Source organism: Pogona vitticeps, chromosome 12, assembly GCF_051106095.1.
Source record: "Pogona vitticeps strain Pit_001003342236 chromosome 12, PviZW2.1, whole genome shotgun sequence".
Classification (NCBI taxonomy): Eukaryota; Metazoa; Chordata; class Lepidosauria; order Squamata; family Agamidae; genus Pogona; species Pogona vitticeps.
Window position 1 is genome coordinate 4975617 of NC_135794.1, and position 19578 is coordinate 4995194.

Consider the following 19578-nt stretch of genomic DNA (forward strand, 5'->3'; position numbering starts at 1 on the left):
ATGATGGCATTGCCTGGATCCTCCGCTCATTTCCTTCCACTTACCCAGCACTCTGTTCAAATCCAAAGCAAGAGAGGAACCCAAGCTGGCTTCTTAAAAAATCATTTTATGTATTATCTGAATTTCATTGTTACTTGTGTTTTTATTGTTTCATTTTTAAAAGTTCTTAGAGAATGTTATTTTACGAAGCAGCAAATCAAGAAGCAAATACCCTTTTTACAAAGTTTATTTTAGAGGGACAGTCACATATTATCAGACGAAAGAAACAAACCATCTCCCTCTGTCCATTTCCTGTTGCTTAAGAGAGAGAAAAAGAGTTTGGAATAGGAAGACTACACATACAGTGGACAAAGTAACAAACTACAGAAAAGGAGGTTTTTGTCCCACACAACGGTGTCGTGTTTTCCATCCTGGGAGGTAAAAGCCTGCCCTGTCGTCTCCTCTGCGTTGCCGCTGGCTTTAACAGAGTGAAGGATATGGATCTTGACAGTTAGCAGGACAAGACGTACATGCAACAGGAAACAAGAGAGGAGACTCTCTCGTTTGGAACACAAGCCACAAAACACTCCAGAGCTGTGTATCACTACAACAGACACCAAACTTTGACTTAACAGAGAAGGAAGCATCACTGTCGCCTTATGTGGTCCAGGCATGAAAATGATCAGAAGCGGTAGACCAGTCCATGGATGTTCAGGCAGGAAGTTGGATGGAGAATTTGATCATCTCTCAGGTTGCTTACGGGTCCCCATGAAATATTCTCATGCATTAAATAGTTTGTCCAGTAAGAAGGAACCAGAGCGCCTCCAGAAAGTCTCGTCACCTACCACTCGTGGCTTATTTTCATGGTGGCTCTTGTTCCTCGCTGCTTTTATCCCTTTAAGAAAAACATCCAAGGGGCTAAAAGACTGGAGATAAAACAGAGGGGTGAGGTTTAGAAGACGTGTGCAGCTATCGCAATGACACAGGATTTTGTGAAGACATCTTTGTAGAGATAACCAGAAGAAAAAAAACACAACCCAAACAGAGGAAGATTTTGTCCTGGAAGATAATCTGGGTGTGTCAATGAGTTTCAGAAATCAACTGTTCACGTGCCTGGATACATCATAGACATACCAGGCCTGTTTCAAAACACTATCTGTTGGCTGCCAATTTGCTTTTAGGCCCATGTTCAAGTTGTCGGCCTTAACTTTTAAACATCATAGGTGGCCTTGGTCCTCGTGGTTTTAGGGAACACCCTTATCTGAATGCACAAGTCCTATTTCCTGCACGAATCTCTGCTCCAGTCACCATCAACGGTGGAACCTAAATTACGCTAAACAAGCGCCAGGCTCTTTTCTGCAATAGCTCTTCCTCTTCAGAATTTGATCCTGTTTGATGTTGAGCAACCATCTCCTCCTCTGCCTCTTTTTCACAGTACATCTTTTTTTTTTTTCATTTTACTTTAATACATTGAATTAAACATGTTTATTCTTATGGGGACATGGTGGCACTGCGGGTTAAACCGCAGAAGCCTCTGTGCTGCAAGGTCGGAAGACCAGCAGTCATAAGATCGAATCCAAGTGACGGAGGGAGCTCCCGTCGCTTGTCCCAGCTCCTGCCAACCTAGCAGTTCGAAAGCATTAAAAATGCAAGTCGATAAATAGGTACCACCTCGGTGGGAAGGTAACAGCGTTCCATGTCGTCGCACTGGCCATGTGACCACAGAAATGTCTTTGGACAAACGCTGGCTCTATGGCTTTGAAATGGGGATGAGCACCGCACCCTGGAGTCAGACACAACTGGACTCAATGTCAAGGGGAACCTTTACCTTTACCTTTATTCTTATGGGTATTTTTCCATTCATTTTTATAGCCCTCCTGTTGGCTGTTATATTTAGTTAGTCATATTTGACTTATACCTGTATGCTTATTTGACTTGAATTTTTTACAAAATAATTTGAATTCTTTTAAAGCGTTTTTCCTGTAAATTCCTCAGGAACTGTTATAGCTGAAAGTCAGTCTTTAAATATAGTAAACAAATTAAATTTGGATTTCTCTGAGTCTTAATATGAATTTGTACCGGAACAATATTTTTGTTTACTAAACAGGCAGGAGAAAAGAGGTTTAAACTATTTGCTGCAAAGTTAACAGTGCAAAAATATCTGAGTCTTTGAGCAAGGTGAAACATGTTTTGCCCTCCTGATTTTATTATTATTTTAATCAAAGATAGCTGAATGATTAGACACCTCCTTTTTGTGTGGCTTCTCATCTTCAGGTTCACATATACCACCAAAGACCACAACAGGTTGTGGAATCTGATACCTCACTTTGAATTGTAATTTCAGTGCTGATTCTTAAGGAGAATGTAAAAGAGCTGCTTTTATGACATGGAGAATGTGCTTCCTGTTACATAACAGCACTGATGTTACCTGTCTGTCATGGGTTTGGAGGGAAAGTTCCATCCTATGGGGAGTGGAAGGCGGGACATCAGGAGGAGGGGCTGTACTGTATAAATATGTGATGCCTGTGTGGTGAAGAGGAGATGCTGAGACAGACTGTGAGACACTGGGAGGGACGAAGCAGCAGCTGGGGAAGAAGAAGCTGTTGTGGGAGTCTGTGTGTCTGACAGGGTACTACTGTGTGTCAGAGTACCAACCTGAAAGGTTCAGGGGTCTGTTGGTTAGCCAGAACTGATGGGTTCAGGGTCTGTGCTTTAAGTTAAAGGTTCTAGGTGAACCAAACTGTATGCTGGTGTGTGTGAAAATAAGCCACGTTACTTTATTTTATTCACCTGATTGCTTATTTTTCCCTGTGTGTATTTAAATAAACCTTATTCTTTTTATTGTTTAAAAATCCATCCCTGGTCTGTGTGACTTCTTACAGGGAATGGTTGGTGGCAGCTTAGTGTAACTGTGTGACATATCCCAGTAGGTCTGGGTTTGTCACATTGATTGGTGTCCAGCGTGTGGGATACGACTGGTCCAGTTGTCCAGCGGTCCAGCAAAGCCTTGGCAAGTGTGCCCAGAGCAAGGGGGGTCTAGTCAGGGACAGTCTGAGGCGCGTAGGTAATCTTCTAGGTGTACCTCACGGGGAGGTGCGCTAGTAGAAGAACGTGCCAACTGGGGAGACTTAGATTAAGGTGCTCTGAGGCAGCCTGATTTTGGCGGGAAAACGCTGAGGCAAAACTGCGTAGCAACAGCGAGCTAGCTTGCCAGCTGAGAGGCCCAGCAGAGGGGGGTAGGCTCTGACTCGATACTGTTGCAAGTAGTGCTGAAGAACAGCAGCAATCTCTAGGGAGAGCTGGTTCTGAGGCAAGAAGGAAAAAAGTGGTCGTTTTATTTTGAGGCTTGACTTTTTAAAGCAGCCTGTTCTGAGGGGGGATTATGCCCTTGACTCGAAGCAAGATAGCAGACATGAGTGAAGTGAAAGACCCCCAGATTGACCAAGGTTCTGAGGATGAATTTGGCTCAGTGCAAGGTGACAGCACAGGAGAGCAAGACCCAGAACTCAGAAAAATACTCATAGCCCAACAGCATGAACTGAGGGTGAGGGAAATGGAGGAAAGGGAAAGAGAGAAACAGCGGCAATTTGAATTAGAGAGAGAGAGAATGGCGTTTGAATTAAAGAGATTGGAACTGATGAACCAGAACAATAATAATAATAGGGATTCTGAGGGGGGCCAACTGTCTAAGGCTGACCTGAAGAAATTCCCTGTGTACCACAAGGGAGATTGTCCCGAGGTGTTCTTTTCCTTAGTGGAAAGAGCGTTTGTGGACTTCTCAGTGAGGGAAACTGAGAAGATGACCATCATGCGGTCTTTAATCAGTGGTAGCCTGGCTGAGGTTTATGCCGAGATGCCTGAGGAACGGATGAAAGATTTCGCAGAGTTTAAAAAACTGGTGTTTGCAAGACATGGGATAAATGCAGAGCAGCTGAGACAAAGGTTCAGGTCCCTCACCAAGAAGCCAGAACAGACTTTTACCCAAGTGGGGGCCCAATTGGTGAGGCTGCTTGAGAAATGGCTGTCGCAGGAGGGAACAGAGACCTATGAACAGCTTAAAGACTTGATAGCCCTGGAACAGTTCTATTCAGTCCTGCATGGGGAATTGAAATTCCAGGTGAGGGAAAGGAAACCGAAATCTGTGGCAGCAGCCGCAGAGATCGCGGATTTTATCTCCCAAATAAGAAAGCCCTTGGGTGAGGGGAAATCTGTAGGTAAACCCAAAGAAACCTACAGCAAGTACTCTCAGGGACCAGGGAAAAACCAGCAAGGGGGAGGGGCCCATGGTGAAGGGAAGCCCTCAGGCATGAAACCAAGCCCTCAGAATTTGGAGGGAAAACCCAAACAAGAGGAGAGAGAATCAAAATACACCAGAAAATGCTATTTCTGTCAGGGAAAGGGTCATCTGATCTCAGAGTGTGAGAAATTGAAGCAGCTAAAAGGAATGGTGCCTCAGAATTCTAGTGGGACCAAGCCAAAAGCTGTGTTCTGTGTCCAGCAAGAGCAAGGCTCAGTGTCACAGAGGGAGCCGGTTGCCATGGCTACTCAGTCTGGAACAGCTACCTATGCTGAGCAGGCTGAGGAAAATGGTCCTCTTGTGGAGGTAAAGCGCTGCTTGCTGGTGAAAACAGATTCCCAGTTGTTTGAGACAGCCGGGGTGGACGTAGGAATACTTGACCGTCAGTATAGGGGGCTGCGGGACACTTGTTCCCAGGTAACCCTGTGCCATCCCGATATCATTCCCCGGGAGTTTATAATCCCAAATGAGAGCATAAAGGTAGCAGGTATTGAGGGGCAGGTAATCTCTCTGCCAGTAGCAGAGGTACCTGTCAACTTTCAAGGCTGGAGGGGAGATTGGCGGATAGCGATTTCATCTACTCTGCCAGCAGCCGTGCTCGTGGGAAATGACCTGGCTGAACATGTGAAAAGGGTGCTAGTGATTACACGCTCACAAGCCACCACGGGGACAGTTCAGGGGGGTAATGATGAGCCAGAGGCGGAAGCAGAGGGGAGTTCAGAAGCTGTGGTGGAAACCTTAACCACAGACAGCAGATTTGGACAGGAGCAAAAGGCAGACGCCACTCTCCAAAAGTGTTTTGAACAGGTGACTGACGCCCAGCTAACACCTGAAACCCCAGTGAGATTTCTGGAGAAAAAGGGGATTTTATATAGAGAAACCCTGAGGAACATCTCAAAAGGGGGAGATGGGATCAGAAGTCAACTGGTGGTACCTGAAAAGTATCGCCCCATGATCTTACAAAGGGGGCACTCTGACATGTTTGCTGCACACTTAGGGGTCAACAAAACACAGCAGAGAATCACACAGAATTTCTACTGGCCTGACATAGGGAAGCAGATCAGGGAGTTCTGTAAACAATGCGATGTGTGTCAAAGGCAGGGGAATAACCGCGACAGGACCAAAGCAAAGCTGTGCCCTTTGCCTGTGATTGACACTCCGTTCAAATGCATAGGGGTGGATATTGTGGGACCTTTGCCCAAGGCCACAAAGAGGGGGAACAGGTTCATCCTAACAATTGTGGACCATGCCACAAGGTATCCTGAAGCCATACCCTTGACTAATATTGAAACTAACACAGTGGCAGATGCTTTGGTGGGGTACATGTCCAGGATGGGATTTGCCTCAGAGATAATCACAGATTTGGGCACATCGTTCACGTCAAAGCTCATGAAACGCTTATGGCAAATCTGTGGAATAAAGCACAAGGAAACCACTGCTTATCATCCGGAAAGTAATGGGTTAACTGAGAAGTTCAATGGGACTCTAATGCGCATGATTAGGGCTTACTTGGCAGAGAATCCAAACAATTGGGACCAGAAGCTGCAATCCCTTTTGTTTGCTTATCGATCAGTGCCACAAGCCAGTACCGGGTTCAGTCCATTCGAACTTTTATTTGGGAGAAGGGTGAAAGGGCCCCTTGATTTGATAAAACAAAATTGGGAGCAGATCACCCAGGATGACCCACAAGACGTTGTGACTTACATAGACACCTTGATGAATGACCTAAAGCGAAATCTAGAGCTGGCAGCAGAAAACCTGCAAGCGCAGAAGGTCAAACAGAAAACATGGTATGACCGCAAAGCTAGAGAGAGGCACTTTGACCCAGGGGAGGAAGTGCTTTGGCTTAGGCCCTGCAGAGAGAATAAACTGCAGCTCAAATGGGCAGGACCATATAGGGTCATTTCCAAGATGTCAGACCTGAACTACCTAATAGAGCAGGAGGAGAACCAAGCAAGGAGGGTGGTTCATGTGAATGCCCTAAAACCCTACTACAGAGGGGAACAGAGGGTTCTATTTGCTATAAAAGCAGCTGAGAGTGAGGAAGCTGAATTACCCTTCTGGGAGGGTAGAGGGGAAGTAAAATACAACCCAGAGGAGGTAAAGATCAGTCCTGCACTCACCCAAGACCAGCAGCGAGAACTAAAAATGCTGCTTAGTAAATATCAACAGGTGTTCTCCAACAAGCCGGGGATAGTGAAGGGAGTGATGCATCGGATCCACACAGGGGATGCACCCCCGCAGGCAGTATCCCCATACCGAGTAACGGGACCCTATAGGGACAAGGTGCGGAAGGAGCTGGACGAAATGCTGAGGGAGAACATAATCGTCCCCTCTTCTAGTCCTTGGTCCTCTCCGATAGTCCTTGTGGACAAGCCTGATGGGAGCATTAGGTTTTGTGTCGATTACAGGAAGTTAAACCGTGTAACCACTCCTGATGCCTACCCAATGCCCAGGCTAGACAACCTGATTGAAACCATAGGGGGTTGTCGGTTCATCTCATCATTGGACCTGGTAAAGGGATATTGGCAATTAAGAATTGATCCCAGGGATCAAGAAAAGACTGCCTTTTGCAGCCCTTTTGGTCTCTATGAGTTTCGAGTCCTGAGCTTTGGTCTCAGAAATGCACCAGCCACATTCCAAAGGCTGATGGACCAGACCTTGGCAGGGCTCAATGACTTTACAGTGGCCTACATTGACGACATAGGGATCTTCAGTAATACCTGGGAAGATCACCTGATACACCTGGAGTTAGTGCTGCAGAGGTTAAGTGCAGCAGGGCTAACAGTAAAGGCCAGCAAGTGTCAGCTGGGTAGCCCAGAAATAAAATATTTGGGTCACATGGTAGGGGGAGGAATGATAAAACCCCTGGAGGCCAAAATAGAAGCTGTTCGTGATTGGCCTAGACCCAACACCAAGAAAAAGGTCAAATCATTTCTTGGGTTGGTGGGCTACTACAGAAAGTTCATCCCGAGGTTTAGCGAGATTGCGGCTCCGCTGACCGATCTAACGAGGAAGAAGGCTGATGACCGCATCCCGTGGACCAGCGACTGTGAGGAGGCGTTCCAGAGGTTGAAGGAGGCGTTAATCAACTATCCTGTCCTGCGTGCTCCAGACTTCGACCGGGAGTTTATCATCTACACCGACGCGTCTAACAGCGGGGTAGGAGCAGTTCTGTGCCAGGAGGATGAGAATGGTGACCAGCATCCAGTGTCCTACCTGAGTAGGAAACTTCAAAAAGGTGAGAGACATTTGGCAACCGTGGAGAAGGAGTGTTTGGCCATAGTCTACGCGATCCGGAAGGCCAAGCCTTACATCTGGGGAAGACATTTTATTCTGTGTACTGACCATTCACCATTGCAATGGTTAAAGACGATGAAAACCCACAATAGCAAACTTATGAGGTGGGCTTTGAACTTACAGGACTATGACTTTGAAGTGAAGGTGGTCAGAGGGTCAGTGAACTGTGTTGCTGACGCCTTATCAAGAAGACCTGAAGATTGAAGACGGCGAAAGAACATGGACTATGTGTATATAATGATGAAAAGGTTAAATGTACCTGGTTTTGAATTGGTTTGTATGAATAAAGGTAAATTGATGTACTGTATATGGTAAAATGTTTAAATGCATATTTGCTATGGTTAACTTTGGATGTAAGTATTATTTGGTATGTATTACTGTTGTTGTGTATTTTATACAGGTTGTTTTTTGGTGAAAAGCACTTTTAGCTTTCCCCCTACAAAACAACTTATAAAGAGGGGAGGTGTTACATAACAGCACTGATGTTACCTGTCTGTCATGGGTTTGGAGGGAAAGTTCCATCCTATGGGGAGTGGAAGGCGGGACATCAGGAGGAGGGGCTGTACTGTATAAATATGTGATGCCTGTGTGGTGAAGAGGAGATGCTGAGACAGACTGTGAGACACTGGGAGGGACGAAGCAGCAGCTGGGGAAGAAGAAGCTGTTGTGGGAGTCTGTGTGTCTGACAGGGTACTACTGTGTGTCAGAGTACCAACCTGAAAGGTTCAGGGGTCTGTTGGTTAGCCAGAACTGATGGGTTCAGGGTCTGTGCTTTAAGTTAAAGGTTCTAGGTGAACCAAACTGTATGCTGGTGTGTGTGAAAATAAGCCACGTTACTTTATTTTATTCACCTGATTGCTTATTTTTCCCTGTGTGTATTTAAATAAACCTTATTCTTTTTATTGTTTAAAAATCCATCCCTGGTCTGTGTGACTTCTTACAGGGAATGGTTGGTGGCAGCTTAGTGTAACTGTGTGACATATCCCAGTAGGTCTGGGTTTGTCACACTTCCATTACCTCATTCCCGCTTATATCTGATGTTCATAGAATCACTGAGTTGGAAGGGGCCTATAAGGTCATCAAGCCTAAACCCCTGCTCAATGCAGGAATCCAAATCAAAGCAGATCTGACAGACAGTTGTTCAATTTTCTCTTGAATGCCTCCAGTGTTGGAGCGCTCACCACCTCCCGAGGTCACTGGTTCCATTATTGTATTGCTCTAACAGTTTAGACTTTTTCCCTTATATTCACCCTAAATCTGGCTTCTTGTAGCTTGAGCCCATTATTATATATACTACACTATGGGATAATCCAGAACAGATCCTGCGTCACCTCTGTATGATTACCTTTCAAGTATTGGGAAAGGGCTATCCTGTGTCCCTTCAGTCTTATTTTCTCAAGGCTAAACATGCCCAGCTCTTTCAGTTTTTCCTCATAGGACTTGGTTTCCAGTCCCCCTGATCATCTTTGTTGCCCTCCTCTGAACTTGCCCCAGTTTGCTGGCGTCCTTCTTAAAGTGTGGTGTCCAGAACTGGACACAGTACTCTAGATGAGGCCTAACCAGTGCTGAATAAAGGGAGATGAGATTTGGAGACTATACTTCTGTTAATACATCTCAAAATAGCATTTGCCATTTTTGCAGTCGCATCACACTGTTGGCTCATATCCAGCTTGTGATCTACAAGAATTCCAAGATTCTTCTCACTCGTAATATTACTGAGCCAAGTATCCCCCATCTTGTAACTTTGCATTGGGTTTTTTTTCCTCCTTAGGTGTAGAACTTTGCACTTAGTCCTATTAAATTAAATTCCATTGTTTTCAGTCCAATGCTCAAGCCTATCCAGATCTTTTTGAATTTTGTTCCCATCTTCCAAGGTATTAGCTATTCCAACCAGTTTTATGTCATCCACATAAAATTTTATAAGTACTCCCTGCACTCCTTAATCGAAGTCATTAATAAACATGTTGAAGTGTCAGGCACAGGACTGAGACTTGTGGTACCCAACTTATTACCTCCTCCCAGTTTGAGAAGGATTTGTTGATGAGCACTCTGAGTATGATCCAGTAACCGTGTATCCACCTAGCACTTGTTTCATCCAGTCCATACTAGTTAGTTTGCTAATCAGAATATCATGGGGCACTTTGTCAAAGGCTTGGCTGACATCAAGATAGATTACATCTACAGGATTCCCACTGTCTTCCAGGGAGGTTACCTGATCAAAAAAATGAGGTAAGATCAATCTGGCAGATTTGTTCTTGACAAATCCATGTTGGCGCTTAGTTATTACTGCATTGTTTTCAAGGTGCCTGCAGAGTGACTGGTTTATAATCTGCTCCTGAGTATTCCCTGGGATTGATGTAAGGCTCATTGGTCTCTAGTTTCCTGATTCCTCCTTTTTGCCCTTTTTGAAGATAAGGACAACATTAGCCTTCCTCCACAGTTAATCTTAACAACGGTTAGTGAAGAACTATTTTTGAAATGAAAGGCTTCCATGAAACAAAGGGTTTTATGCAGTTTGGTACCCCTTTGTGCAATTAACTGCTTCCATAGTTAATCATCCTTCCAATCTAGCTTTTCTGAGGACTAGCTGAGCAGGAAACTGCACACTTGGGCTATGCTGAAGAGAAAAAGAGTTGAACAACACTCCTCAGTGTGGTTGCCAGGCCCAGTTTTAACAGCAATGTGCTTACAACAGGTGAGGTACCCAAAAATGCATTAAACAGATTTATTTGTGTAATATCTCTGATTGGATGAGAACAAGCCTGGTTTCAACAGGCTGCCTTTTCTACTCTCTTCCTCCAGCATGTCTGTGATCATTATGTTCTGCTTTTGTCTTAAATGAAACACAGTTTAGCAGATCTGAACCGAAAACCATGGTTAATCTTAGCAATGGTTAAGAAAGAACTACTTTTGAAAGCTGGCTTGTTTCCACTAACTATAGTTAAAATTAGCCATGGTTTGCCTTGGGACGTATGTCATGACAAGTTGCTGTTAATCAAAGCAAACGTTTCTAAATTCCTCCTCACAGTTGCATAAGATGAGGCAAAATGACTGTGAGAGTCCAGGGGAAAACCAGATTTGATCTCAAAAATAAAACTGAAATTCACTGGTTTCCCCCAAAGAATGCTAATCTCCTTTTACCTTTAAGAAGTGAAACATTTATTAAGCACATTGTTGCAGGGATGACATAGCCCTGAGATTGAAACAGTTTTAGACTACCATTTTGAAGTCCTATTGTTGTAGAAGTGATGAAGTAGACATTTATCTTTCAACACATATAGGCAAAATTCATCAGCATACTGGCAGCAGCTTCAACTGCAATATACCTTTTGCTTAAAATTAGAAAAAAGGCAGGAAATAAACCTACTTTTAGTGGCCCCAAGGGTGATGACATTTTTGTACCCTGGCAGAATATAAACATTCCAAAATGGCTTTTAAAACCTGCACTATTTAATATCTGAAATCATTTATGGTGTTTAATATTAATCAAGTCATTAGGGTGACAGTTTGGAACAACATTACATTACACTCGAAAAAAGGAACAGCAGGAATGTAGCAGTTTCCAAAGTACTTGAGCCTGCTAAATGGCACAACAAGCGATACAGTGACTTTAAGGTGATCTACGAAATATTGTTTAATAGCTTTCCCAATTAAAAGTGGGTGAGTTTTCTATTAGCATGACAGAAAGGGCGGAATGTCATTCCAAAAAGACGTTACACTTTAGACATAAGTTTGTGGTCCAAATCAATGACAAACTACGGATGCCCTTCTCTAACCAATAATACATTATAACTTGTTTTGTTCACAGTTATTTCTTCGTTTCACCTCCTTGTTTATTAAAAACTCAAGAAGAGTCCATTTCACCGAAAGCAAATATTTTCCAGTTAGCATGACTGGACATACGGTAAACAAATCGATCACTATGTTGACCTTCTGTTTATCAACAAGAGCCAAATCTTGGTACATACATATAGCCTCCGTCTTTGCAACCGACTCATGTTGGGAGAATCTTTGGCCAAGGAATGTCAAGGGTAATTAATCACGCCAAAGCGACACTGAATGTCAGCACCAGTTGAGCATTCACATTTGGATAATGAAGTCCGTCTGGAATCAACCTTTAAAATTGCCTCATTTATGTTGCTTGAAGGAGTGAGAACATGCCTTCTTAACTAAAAACAGTGTGGAAGGAATAGAAGGGTGCAGGCTGGGTTTGTGTGTGTGTGTGTGTGTGTGTTGCCGTTGCTTCAAGCGATTCAAATTTGAATCCAGTTTTTCCAGAAGCAAAACAGATTTCCATTTTGGGGTCACCAGCCTTTTCCATGGTTTCTCCCAACAATGCACACAGTGAACTATCTTGACATTTGCAAGTTTCAAGCAGGGGTTTTACTGGCAAGGTGTGCTGGAATGAGAACATCTGGCATGTGGCTCGAGGTGTCCTTCCAACACCTGCCTAAAGGGAAAACTCTTTCCCACATTCTGCTGCAGACAGAATGCTGTCCCACCCGCAAATTCCCTAAGTCTCCCCTTTCCAGCTTGCAGGCATGCTAACGGAAAATGCTCTGTTAAAAATGAGAAGGCTGATGAGCTGTGGAAAAATCCCAGACTTGCGTCCACAAGCTGTTCCCCTGCATAAAATAGCGGCTGAAGAGCCAATGCGTTATCCGGCAGGGAGCACAATTGACTTAGAACTGTCGCCTGTTCCATCTGGCTGCTTGCTGGAAAGGCAATGGGCTTTTCACTTAGGCTGTAACGGGGAGCCCGCAATTAACTGCACTGCGCAATTATCAAGGAAGGTCAGGACCGGAAAGGTTGAGGACTTCCGGCTTTGTATAGCACAGATGGACCTCAGCTCTGAATATATTGAATTAAAGCAACTGTTTCATTTTATACATGCAATTCAGAATACACAGGCTTGGGAGCTTAGCCTCACAGATTTAGAACAAAAAAACTCGAACTGCTTTTAAGGGTACAACATTACTAGTTCTCTTTGACATAACAGGAACGGGGAAAAACAGTATTGACAAAAATGTAGGAAGATCACTAACCCTATCAAAAATGTCCCAGCACATACAAGTCTAACCATGAAAAGGACATGATGCTGAAACGGGGGTGGGGGATACTTTACATATACAGTGTGTGTGCTGTTTATGCTATATAAACTAAAATATGAGTAATTTTTGAGTTCACCAAGATACAAGAACCCGACATCAAAATCCAAGCCCAGAAATTGACTTCGCAAGGTTGGCATTTCAAATGTTACCCACATTTCAATGCAGCCCTAGTGAATATATCCCTGACATTTTGGTAAGGCGGAAACTCACCAGGCTGCTAGCGTTCAAGGTGGTTTACAACTTCGCGTACAGTGGCTATAAGATTCTCATTCTCCTGCGGATTTGCCAGGATAATGTTGTGCAGCCGATTCATGTATGAATCAATAGTGTCCACTGTGGGCATCTCTCCACTTCCTATCAGACACACAAGTCAAAGGGAAGAGGATAAAGCAAACTGAGTTAAGAGGTTTAAAAGGTACTCATACACAAATGCATGAGGAAAAGGAGAAGGCTGTTTGTTTCTCTTCATAGAAAGCAACTATCCAAAAAAAAGATAGTGTCTTCTTCCCAAGTAGCCTCTCCCTATGATGTAAACATCCTATTTTTCTGCTAGTGATCACTCTCTAGGTGGGCCTGATCCCTCTCCTCACTTCTTTAGATTAACCCGGCCCTGAAGGTCTGAATAGGACTATAAGCCTGCAGCTGAAAAATGATCGGTGTAAGTCACTCAAAACTAAAGGAGATCATGCATGCTGATGCTCAGCAACAGGGTGATAAAACAGGAGGATCACATCGTTTTACCATATCATATGCCTGTTAACAGGATTTCAAAACCAACAGACACTGCCATTCAGCTGGCATAGTGAAAAGATCTATATGAAAGAAAACACATGTGCCGCTTTTGGGAACAAGCTACCGTGATATTCAAAGAGCCTCGTGATTCGGTGGTTAAAGTGCAGTACTGCAGGGAAAACTCTGCTCACGACCTGCTTCGGTCCAAGCAGATTCAGGGAGCCAGCTCAAGGTCGACTCCATGTTCCTTCTGAGGTTGGTAAAATGAGTACTCAGCTCACAGGCAGAAGGGGGAGCCATGTGTAGCCTGCATATTTAAAAACCGTAAACCTCCCAAGGAGTGCTATAAGCACTATGGGGCAGTATATAAGCACATTTGGCTTTTGTTTTTGCTTTATCTCAAAGATTCTCCCAATAACAGATCCTGACACTTGACACTGAAAAAGATTCCAACACCCAACTCGCAGTACCCACTCATTAAAACGGATCAAGGACCACCAGGTCCCGAGCATACGCACAAAGATCAGCCATTAGGATTGAGGAAGGGAATTGAGAGTCCATATTGCACGAGCTTTTCACCTGGCAAGGGGACGCCAGCAAAGCTACTGGTCAGCGCCTGCCGTAAGGTCTCCAGGTGCTGCTGAAGGACTGTATTCCGACTGCGCTCCTGGATCACATCGACCTCCAACTTCTCCACGGCTGTGCGCATGCTCTCCACGTGTTTCTGCAAGGCAGCATTCCTCTCCTCAAATTCCATGTTGGACTTGCGCAACTGACGGAGTTCTGCTTCCCGCGCTGTCAACAAGTCACGAGATAAAGGAAAGACAGGGATCACTCGGGATTTTCTTCCTTGTGTTTAGCAGCTACTTGGGTCTCCACCAAAGTGCACCAAAACAACCCAAAGCAAATCAACAGATACAAAGTAATAAAACTACTATTTTCAAAGATTCATTTCAATTTTTTAAATTTAAAATATTTTTTAACTTTAACTTTTTCCTTTAATAGTATACATCATTAAAAACAAAATACTAACAGTGAAAAACAGTAAACTATTCAAATTTTTAAAAAATTAACAACGTTTCATTTAAAATGTTCGGTAAAAAGCATGACTAAAAACAGATTTAGAAGCAACAAAATATAAACCACCTTGTTTTAAAACCTCTCCTAGACAGTCAGTGACTGAGGAAAACCCTGCCTGAAGAAAAAGATCTTTGCCTGCTTGGGGAAAGACATATTGAAATGTCCACATCCCTAATACAGTGTGATAGCAAAAGACTGATTTTGAAGAGGTCTCAGGAATATTCATCCTTCCTTCTAAAACAGGAAGGAAATACAAGAAGATAAATTGTATAAGGATTACATTTAAGCTCAGCCATAGGGAGGAGGGATATCATGGCATTGAGCGTATTTGAGGTTAAAACAAATCAACGGTGACTGTTCAAAAGATAAATGCGCTATTATTGTACAGACCACTTCCAATAAAGATCCTGGATAAACTTAATTGTCTTTTGCCATCTTTTTTTTTATTTTGCATTTATGTCTGGATTTCATTATTGCCCAAAGTTTGTATCATTTGAAACACCACCATATTCTTGAACTTTTATTACAGTCGTGCCCCGCTGGACGATTACCCTGTTTAATGATGCATCCACTTAACGTTGAAGTTTTTGCGATCACAAAACGATGTTTAGATTGGGTCTTTTTGCTTCACGTTGATCGGTTCCGTTTTGGGAACCAATTTTTCGCTTTACAACGATCAGCAAATAGCTGATCATCGGGTTTCAAAATGGCCGCCAGCTTTCAAAATGGCCCCCCGCTTTTTTCTAGGATGGATTCCCCGCTATACAGGCACCGAAAATGGCTGCCGTATGGAGGATCTTTGCTGGACGAGCAGGTATTCAGCAGGTATTCAGCCCATTGGAACGCATTGAACGGTTTTCAATGCGTTTCAATGGGTTTTTTAATTTCGTTTGACGACGTTGTCGCTCTACAGTGATTTCGCTGGAATGAATTAATGTCAAGCGAGACACCACTGTACTTGACTCTGGTGGCCTTACAAAGAGCCATCTTAAGACACTGCTTTTACAGCGTGTTTGCTTACTGCAGCATCCTAGGCAAAATTCTCTTTCTGCAGATTTTAGCTTGCAGCAAGGATGGTGCAGGGCTTCCAAGGGGGTGCAAGGAACTGGCAGCACCTTCCTCTCTCTTAAAATTCTGTTGTGCAAAACAGCAGTTTCACAGACTCTAGCTGATTGGGTCAAGAGGAATCCTGGCACACAAATGGAGGCGGTGATGACGGCCTTTTGCCTTGTGGATTACTGCAGCACGGAATCAGAGCAGATTTGGAGCAGAGAATCTAAAAGCAGATGCTTTGCAAACAAACCATTTTTCCAGTCTTGCAACTGTAGGGTCACTAACCAGTCTCAGCCTTTATTTATATGCTTTTAATCATTATTTGCTACCATTCTCTTTCAGCCACATAGTAATCTCCTACTAAAAGCACATACAGCAATGTATAAAAACAATGTCTGCTTGACTCTTGCCTATTAGCAGGATATGTATGCAGGTGAAGGCAGCGGGAGGCAGAGAGAAGCAGGGCTTGTATTCTGCTCACCTTTACTGTGGTTCAGGAACTCCTCTGTGAAAATTGGAATATCGAAAACAGACCTCTCCTTCGTATCAGGTTCCTTCTGCATACAGACAACAGCAAAATTATGTCTCAACCCCTCGCATCATGAAACATGCAGATATGCTCAGGACCAAGTATGAGTAGCTGTGGCCCTTGAGATGCTGAATCACAAGCACCCTCATCCCTCACCACTTCCTCTGCAAACTAGGGCGGATGGGCACTGCAGTTCAACGGCAACTGGAAAGCCACTCGCTGTTCCAGACAAGTTGGGAAAAGTGACTATGAGAATTTCACCAAGCATCTCTCCCTTAACAAACCACAGGACAATGTCAGGACAGGATGGGATAAGATGATCTTAAGTTTTTTTTTTTTTTAAGCCAATTCTAATTTATGTTGCTGTTTTAAGGAACATAAAACACACGGTTCCTTAAAAGTTTTCTCTCCTGGTGAAATCAGACTAGCATTGCAAGGAGAAAGCAGAACATAAAGCCTTCTACGATGGGAAGAAGGGCCATCCCATCAGCTCTGTTGAAAGACCAGTTCCACTGTGGCACTTCCCTCAAATTCCATCTAGCAGAATTTATTGCAGCAGAGAGGGAGAAAGGACACTCTAAAACAAGGAAAACCATCTTGCAAGAGAGGCAAACCGCCCCCCCCCCCGTTAGCTGGCCTTAGGAAAAATAGGGGTACTTCACTTGCATTTTTATTTATTTATTTTTGGCCTACTTTTGGAACTTTTCCATTTTTCTAATCAAGTCAGTTGAACACAGCCTCTTTATTAAAATGATTTCTGGGAAAGAGAGAGAGACATGCCATACACGATGCAGAATAACTGAGAAAAAGACACTTTTAAACGAGTATCACTGTGACTTCTAGAAGTCCAGAATGATAAAGGGGAATCTTGCTTTTTTTTTCTTTTTTAACAGCATGCCCTTGTAGCTGTGAAAAAGACAATGTCCCTTTTTGTCTGCTCGGCTGTAACAACTGCAATTGAAACGGCAACATAATAATGGAATTGTACAGCAAGAAGGAAGATTTGCAGATAGCTTGAACGTTTCGGCTGCCAGCAGGCACCGAGAAATGTATCCTACGAAAGAATGCCTCTCGCTAGCCTTCACCAAGGCTGTGGGCTTTTGTATGTAAACACCTGAGGCTTTAAACGAAGTGTCAAACATGATTTCGGGCCAAGCAAGAAAGCTAAGTGGTTAAGAGCCTACAATGGCATTCTGGCTGTTAAAGCTCAGTGCTTCATCTTGGGGCAGGCCTCATAAAAGGGGCTCAGTGGAGATGAATGGAGAGCCGTTTGGCAGGTGGCCAAGATAGACAACAGCGCTTTGGAAGCGCAGAAAACCCTTCGCGGCTTTGCCTGAGCAAACTCAGAGGCCGCGGCAGCCTTTTCCCATTAAAAAAAAACACACCCCGAAGTTCCTAACCAAGTGTAAAGGTTGCTGGACATCCTCAGTTGTGAAGCAGTGTACAAGACAGAGAAGAAAAGGAGGACTGGATTCTAGAGGAAGTAGCAGGATGTCAGAACTGCTTCCTATATCTCACCATCTGTCAAACCTAGACATTTCTATGAGAAGCAAGATATTGGGGGGGGGGATGAGTTTGTCCATGGCCACTGTGCCCCTTTAAAGATGTTTTAAATGCTCGTATACTAGTTTTACTCAGGATCCTTATCTTGTGAGAACATATCTGGAGCTGGCAAGGTCCAACAGGCAGCACAACTAGCTGCTTTAGGGGATGAGCCTTAGCTCAGAGACAGAGCTCTTGCACTGCCTGGAGGAGGTTCTAAGATCAAACTCAGTATCTCCAGGCAGCAAGCTTGGAAAACACTTTTGCCCAAGTCTTTGCAGAGCCATGGACCGCTGAGATCAAGGGCTCTCAACCTTTGCCCCCCCCCACCGCCTTCAAGTGTTTTAGTCTTCAGCCTCAAAATGTGTTTGGCTTCAGCTCCAGAAAACCCAGCCTACGGGCCCAGCAAAGGGACGTGGTGGCGCTGCGGGCTAAACCGCAGAAGCCTGTGCTGCAGGGTCAGAAGACCAGCAGTCGTAAGATCGAATCCACGCAATGGAGTGAGTTCCCGTTGCTTTGTCCCAGCTCCTCGCCAACCTAAGAGGTTCGAAAGCATGTACATGCGAGTAGATAAATAGGTACCACCTCGGTGGGAAGGTAAAATGGCGTTCCCTAGTCACGCTGGCCACGTGGCAATGGAAACTGTCTTCGGACAAGTGCTAGCTCTACGGCTGGAAAACGGGATGAGCAGCGTCCCCTAGAGTCGGACACGACTGGACTAAAAATGTCAAGGGGAACCTTTACCTTTTTTTACCTTTACAGGCCCAACAAGCAAAGGTCTGGGGAACTAAAATGCAGGACACCAGGTGAGAAACAATGGCTTAGGCCAGACCACCCAATCATTTGAACTCAGTACAAAGCTTCCTATCCAAGGAGCTACCCTGAAAACCCTTCGACAGGTGTGCGGGTGGGGCACCAACATCCTACAAAGTCAGGGGCACCCACCACATCTTCTCCCAAATATTTCCTTCTGTGTTCACTGTATGGATCTGAGGAGGAAATACCTTGGGGAACATCCACAGAACTGCAGTCATTTTCGTGTACTGCTTTTTTTTTGTATCTATAGTTGGCTCGAAGCCTGATGTTTTAAAAAAGTGCAAGCAAATATCTAAGCAAACCAACAGTACATCACTAGCCAATTTGTCTCTACAGAAATAACTATCTAATGAAGAGTTTCCTAATAAAAAGAATACATAATAAAATGGGATGAGCACTACGCACAAGATATTGAGAAGGTGCAACCAAATGCATGTTTGCCTGAGGTAGCAATATAATTTATGCTGCTCTAAATAGATCCCTATGAAAATCGGTTGTAAACCTCAGGAATGAGCACACACAGAGAGAAAAAATGACTCCTTCAGACAGTGGGTTTTGTGGCAAGGTGGGGGAAGACACTACGGGTATGACGGTTGCTCCCCAGGGGAGAAATTCTTCCAGCCCCACCTCCGTAACGCCAAACAGTTCAGCAATTAAGTCTCTAAAAGGCAGAGAGATTCTACTTAATGGAAGAAAAGTAATGAAAACCATCAGCACTCTGCCATTATCGAGTACATTACCCCAGCATGTTAAAGGAGCCTCTCGAGAGCTCCTAGGTACTTAAACCACTCCGAGGCTCACTCGTGGGATTAAAATCATACGGATTTGATTACCACTTCATTGCAAAGGACTAATTTGTTCAGGCTTAGTGTCACTGTGTCATTTATCATAAACTGGAAGAAGAACACAAAACGGACTGCTTCTTTCACTGTCCTTAAAAAGAAAGACAGATCGATAGAAAGACAGAGGGGCACAGGTACCGAGTTCCCACGTGGAAAAAAGAATTCTGATTATTTAGAACAGGCCCTTGTTTTGAGCCTCCAGAAATTATACAAAAGATGAAATTATCAGTTGAAATATTTTTAAAAGGGGGTGGGTGGGATGACCAAGATGGTTATTTTTCTTTACCCAAAACTATT

At 44.0% G+C, this 19578-nt stretch overlaps 1 protein-coding gene across 3 annotated transcripts in view; it reads right to left on the reverse strand.

Annotated features, from left to right (window-relative positions):
* Positions 1-210: 210 nt before the first annotated feature.
* Positions 211-19578, reverse strand: part of HMG20A (high mobility group 20A) — a 57345-nt gene continuing 37977 nt past the window's right edge. For all 3 annotated transcript variants that reach the window (XM_078380923.1, XM_020808661.3, XM_078380924.1), the window contains exons 7-10: positions 16034-16109; positions 13999-14214; positions 12898-13041; positions 211-905 (exon numbers count right to left, since the gene is read on the reverse strand). In XM_078380923.1, coding sequence (XP_078237049.1) covers positions 12905-13041; positions 13999-14214; positions 16034-16109 — 429 coding nt within the window. In that variant the 3' untranslated portion in view covers positions 211-905; positions 12898-12904. The remainder of the gene's footprint in view (positions 906-12897; positions 13042-13998; positions 14215-16033; positions 16110-19578) is intronic.